The sequence below is a fragment of a genome, unplaced genomic scaffold, assembly GCF_019419815.1.
Source record: "Pyrus x bretschneideri cultivar Hongxiangsu unplaced genomic scaffold, Pyrus_bretschneideri_v1 Contig4, whole genome shotgun sequence".
NCBI classification, from domain to species: Eukaryota; Viridiplantae; Streptophyta; class Magnoliopsida; order Rosales; family Rosaceae; genus Pyrus; species Pyrus x bretschneideri.
In genome coordinates this window covers 8,790,981-8,797,223 of record NW_025999723.1, presented here as the reverse complement: position 1 = coordinate 8,797,223, position 6,243 = coordinate 8,790,981, and the positions used below count along the sequence as shown (strand labels likewise).

The 6,243-nt window shown below is 38.3% G+C and overlaps 1 protein-coding gene across 1 annotated transcript; it reads left to right on the top strand.

The window, feature by feature from the left end:
• The first annotated feature begins 2,595 nt into the window (after nucleotides 1-2,595).
• LOC125468940 (probable cysteine protease RD19D) lies at nucleotides 2,596-5,016 on the top strand. The gene is made up of 4 exons (XM_048565752.1): nucleotides 2,596-3,275; nucleotides 3,785-3,904; nucleotides 4,031-4,274; nucleotides 4,554-5,016. The coding sequence occupies exons 1-4, from the start codon at nucleotides 2,799-2,801 to the stop codon at nucleotides 4,829-4,831; spliced, it is 1,119 nt and encodes a 372-aa protein (XP_048421709.1). The 5' UTR covers nucleotides 2,596-2,798; the 3' UTR covers nucleotides 4,832-5,016.
• Nucleotides 5,017-6,243: the final 1,227 nt, after the last annotated feature.

The following is a 6,243-nucleotide window of genomic DNA, read 5'->3' as shown; positions in this document are numbered from 1 at the left end:
CAGAGCTTGGTCCTACGAGCGTGTAGACGAAAAGGAAGAAAGGAGATAAGATAGAAGGAGGGGAACCCAGACCCCTCCCCTTCGACCCAATTACATTTCAACTCGATCCGGCTATATTTTTCGATTCCAGTCATCGTTGACGATGGGACTGGTGCCGAAATGATCCTTACCTTGAACCCAGTCGTTCTCTCTACTCATTTCACCCAAAAATGTAGGAAAATTGGCCTTGAATGCAACCTAGGTGCGGGGGTTCTTGCCGTAGATCCTCCCATTTTTGAAACAAATTCCTTCAATTACCACCACTTACAGCATTCTCTTGAGCCCAGGAACAAAGCCCAAACAAGTTTGGGGGCGCGCGGAGCTGTTTTGGAGTCGAATCAAGAACACCCAAATCAATGGTTTCCAGCGGATCAAGGGCAATTTCAGGTGTTTCCCGGCCAAATTGGACTTTGGCCCAGTCATGAAAGTTGTTCCACTCATTGAACTCTACTTGCCTATAAAATTTGGTAATTTTTAGAGTTAATCGGAAAATTAGGTTTCCGTTTGCCGGAAACTGCCACCGACGCAGTGTGTGCGGTGGCGCGTGCCGATATTGCCTTTTTACACATAATTCAATATTTTAAATCCGTAATTAGTATCCATTCAATGTGATTCGATTGTTAAAGTTCAATATTCAATATTTCCACTACTTGAATATTTTCGAAAATGGACTAGAAATGAAATTGTGAACTACAAAAGACTTGATCCCGTTCAAGGGTACATAGGCAATCTAACGGGAGTTAGATGTAGCCTTAAAATAACCAAGATTAATCTTTATCGAAAATTAGAAAGAAGAAAAGGGGTTGGGTGTCTAGTTTAAAGATTAACCCTATGTTTTTGGTAAATAAATTTAGCTATAGATTTTGTGAGAAATTCAGAATTTATTAAATAAATTGTGATTAATGGTAGTAAGTAAAAAAAGAGTTTATTTTTGGCTTACCACTAAATGTAAATTCCAAAATTAGTTTTTGAAATAAAATAAAAAAATTTCGGGTCAAGGCATTACAACTTTGTTGTTCAAAAATGGAAAAAATAGGACGCCAAAGAGCAATTGGAGGGCATTTTCGCCACTTTACTATTAATGAAGAGTAGCATTGTGTTTGGATTTTAGTATATAAATAATATCGTACTGATATGACAATTGATTTTGTCAAGATTAGAGGAGATGTCCGAAATTAAGGTTAACAGTCAAGATTGGTCACTTGGTCAATCGGGCTGTCTTCCGTTTTTTGGTTAATTGGGCTTTATTTATTTGGAAGAGAGGATATCCCCAATTGTAGATCTAGTACAATCACCGGAGACAATTATTCGTGACGCCACTATAGTTGTATGAAACAAAGGATAATGTTAGGGAAATGAATTTTTTTAAACCAAATTGCATACTAAATGATATGTTACTAATAAGAAACAAACATGTTAATCGATACTTAATTAATAATCCAATGATCTATAACCACATCATTTGGTTTGCAAATTTAGTTTAAAAAATGTGGTCGACACTATCTAATAATCTACAAACACATCATTTGATTTGCAAATTTGGTCTCCTCTAACATTACTCCAAAATAAATAACAATTCATCAAAGTAAATAATACATTGAAATGTGAAAAACATTTACAAAAGGAGATTATCCCAGTGGATTCTCAGGTGTAGATAACTCTTTCTTCGTCATGAGTGAGGACATTTGTCGAGCACTCAGTGGGCCTACGTCATTTGCATTCATATTGACAAATTTCAAGGAAATATTTCAAGCGATGTCGAGATCTATATACAGAGTATTGTCGACATTTCATGTGAAATGTCCTCAAGATATCCTTAAAAGGTATTTCATTAGACACTTGATGGACACAAAAATGTCTCGTATCAGACATTCACAAGGTCCCTGAACCACTCAAGTCTCTATGTGGATTTGTGTTGTCTCCATGAACATGACACGTCAACAATACGAAATCAGTTTTCTATTTTGTACAAGCGATAGATATTAAGAACGAGATAATTGGACCAAAATTTAAAATACAAAGATGAATGATCTTAACTAGCCGAATTACAAATCTTAACAAGAGTATAATACAATGAATATGGTTTACCAAAAAAAAAAAAAAAATACACAATGAACATGGGTCACCAAAAACAGAAAAAAAATACAATGAATATGTTGGGTCTAGTCGAAGTTTCGGCCTATCAAAAATCAAGCGACATGATCACGAAATGTGTTCGCTACAGCTCGATCGCAAAAAGAGCCCAAAGGACGGCCCTTTTTGTAATCAGCCGAACTCTGGATGGAGGGATTTTTCGGTGTACCCGGCACACCAAAAAAATTTGGTGTACCCTCACTCATAATGGTGAGGGTGCACCAAAAAAATTTGGTGCACCCTCACTTTTTGTACACCAAAAAAATTCTAATGAGTGAGGGTACACCAAAAAAATTTGGTGTACCCGGTACACCTAAAAATTTTCCCTCTGGATGGCCCTTTCTATCCTGGTCAGAGAACTCAAACTTGAGCGCCAATTATAAAGTTACACAAGTAGCAGGCCTGTGCAAAACGACCTCCACGTGTTACGCTGCATGCAAAGCCACCAACGGCTGCATGCAACAGCACCACCTGTAACCGCCATCTTACTTACAATAATACCCTCATCGTCCACCGCTATTCACTCCATCTCAGGGGTACAAAAGTAACTTTAAAAATTGAATTTCCAAATAAATAGCATAGCTGATGGATTCATAGAACAAGAGAGTAAACCACCGGAGGAGAATATGGCTGTAGTTGTACCTCCGACTCTAACCTGCGCGATGGGCGTTGTTGCAGTCTTAACCTGCGCACTCAGCACTCTCTCTTTAGCTCTCCATGACACCTCACAAGACCTAATCATACACCAAGTTACAGACAATCACCACTTTCTGCCGGGGACCGAGAGAAACTTCCAGATGTTCATCGAACAATACGGGAAGAAGTATTCTACCCGAAAGGAGTACATGCACCGCCTTGGGATTTTCGCCAAGAACGTGATCAGGGCAGCCGAGCACCAAGTCCTCGATCCGACGGCTGTCCACGGAGTCACGCCCTTTTCAGACCTGTCTGAAGAAGAGTTCGAGCGGATGTACACCGGTATGATAGGTGTACCCCAAAACGGCGGCGTTTCTAATAGTGCTCCACCGGTTATGGACGTTGGTGATTTGCCTGAGAATTTTGACTGGAGAGACAAGGGAGCTGTTACCGAGGTCAAGACGCAGGTAATTAACTATTCACTATGTTACTTTTTTATTTATTTATTTTTATTTTTTTAAGTTGATTTTTCCTTTATTCAATCAAGTGAACTTGTGGTTAATATTTTGTTTACGGACAGGGGTAATACTTAGAAACCATCTATTTGAATTTTATTTTGTAAATCATATATTGTGGTGGTTGATGATTGAATGTGTTGATTAATATTATTTTTTTTTATTAATTAATGACACATTATATGGTTTACAAATTTGGTCGAAAAGTTGGTTTACATTGCATTTACTCCTGCAAATACTATTTCGAGTGGGGGTTTTCTAGTACAAGAGCTAGGGGCATGAATAAATGGTCTTAATTATTTGAGCTATAAGTCTTTTGCAATTTTGGTTTGGTAATTTAAATGTTACTATACCATATGCATTAGATTCCGAATAATGATGGCAAAACTGTAAAAAGAAAATATGTAGTTTGTAGTTTTGTTTCACGACTTTGATTGATACAATATCCTTCAATTTGATAGGGTGGTTGCGGGTCATGCTGGGCCTTTAGCACTACAGGATCAATTGAAGGAGCTCACTATATTGCAACAGGGAAGCTTCTTAATCTCAGTGAACAACAGCTTGTGGACTGCGATAGCACAGTAATAAACTCGTTAATTAGTCAACCTATATTGATCCTTAATTGGCACTTATTTTCACTAATTTGATTAAAATGTTATGCTTGATGTGTGTTATCTCATATTTTTTTAATCTACTTTTGTTTGAAGTGCGATCCAAAAGAGAAGGATGCATGCGACAGTGGTTGCGGCGGCGGCCTTATGACAAATGCCTACAAGTATCTAATTGAAGCAGGGGGGTTGGAGGAGGAGAATGCATACCCTTACACTGGGAAACGGAGTGAATGTAAATTCGACCAGGACAAGGTTGCAGTAAGAGTTGCCAATTTTACCACTATCCCAATTGATGAGGACCAAATTGCAGCGAATTTAGTCCACCATGGTCCTCTTGCTAGTAAGTACATAGTAATTGATCATATATATATATATATATGTATATATACATATATACATATATATATATGTATATATGTATATATACATATATATTATATATATTTTATATGCACACAAATAAACACTGCTGTCTTTAATATTTTGTGCTCATTAAATGGAAACTCTTACTGCAACCTTGTGTATAGTTGGTGTTTGCCATTAACTAGTAACATGTTGGTTTGAGGTGATACATATATATTCAAACATGATGTTAATGTAACTTGTTTCGTATATGCAGTCGGGTTGAATGCTATGTTCATGCAAACTTACATTGGCGGTGTTTCGTGCCCCCTTATATGTTTCAAGAAATGGGTGAACCATGGTGTCTTGCTTGTGGGGTATGGTGCCAAGGGCTACTCCATTCTCAGGCTTCGCAACAAGCCATATTGGATAATCAAGAACTCATGGGGGGAGCGATGGGGAGAACAAGGTTATTACCGTCTGTGCCGAGGCCATGCCATGTGCGGCATGAACTCAATGGTGTCTGCGGTTGTGACTAGTACGCGACCATCGTAGCCGCGAGGCTGCAATTCCCACCTCCTGTTGCATACGCTCATGTTTAAGTTTCCTGAATTTTTAACGATCTTATGTGGGCGTGAATCTCTCCAGCATTTTCGTTGGCGAGCTAGTTACGTTTTTTCTTTTAGTTTCAATATGATATTTAATAAATATAATAGCAAAGCGATACGCATTGGATCTGATCTTTGAGCCTATATTTTTTTATCCCGCTGGCAGAATTTTGAAAGAACTCAATCTTCTCTATATTCTTGAGGTGTCGAACTGAATGCTGTTTGGATTGTATTGTACCGCTTAAATGTGTGAAGGCTATACTGTAAACATTTATGATGAAGTTGATTTTGATAGGGAGAGTCCAGTTGGGTTTGTGGCGATGGGGGGAAAGTTGATCCTGCTTTTCCCAGAGTCGTCGTTGAGACTTGAAAATTGAAACATTTTCGAGCGTGAAATGGAGGGAATGTTAGGAATGAGCAACGCTGAAGGAAGGGGAACATAAGGGTAAAACTCAACATAACCTCTGATAATATAATGTGTCACGTTCGTGATGTACACCACCTAGATACCTATTGAGAATAATATTCCTCTCCTCTTTTCATTGAACTGAAAAATAATTTTGCACAAGTAAATATAGTTACACTTTGGGGTAAAAGGTAAAAGAATATTCCCTTCTGCTCGCAGCCTTTTGTTGATGACCTCAGCAGCATCCTCGCTTCCACTCCCGACACGTCTGGAGGAGCTGCAAAACAGGAAGTTACTCATACTTCCTTTGTCCATGTTACCCAAACTTGCACCGGAAAAACATTACTATAGTACTAAATTCTAAGGTTCACTAATTCTTTCACTTAAATGTGATAAACGATTCCAAATTTTGCAGAAACCAGCAAGGTTCTAGCGGCTAAGAACAGCGGTCACCGCTAATTTTAACGATGACGACGGATTTCGTTAGAGTTGATGGAATTTCTAATGGTGAAGGTATATTCCGTTAACCTTCATCCATTTTTCAATGACCGGGGCGTGGTCACCAACAGTGGTTGTTGCGACTTGTACTCACCAATCTGTGGTAGTGAGTATGACAGCACGTCTGCCGGTGATGAAGACAGGCATGTCCACCGATGACCAATCGGCATGTGGCGTCATTGTAGCAGCGCGTGGTGGTGCACATTAAAATGAAATGATATGCAAATGTATGAAATTTAATTGTTTTAGAGATATGATATGCAAATGTACGGAATTGAATTATTTTAGGGATATTGTATGACATCGCAATTAAACGTAAAATGTAATACCTTTAACTTTTGAACTCTAAAAATTAGGTAACAGAAAGAAGAAAAAGAACAAGGAAAAATTCTATTAATTATTATAGATCACTGTGACGACTCACAACATTTACAGACCGTTCTTGTAAAGCGTGA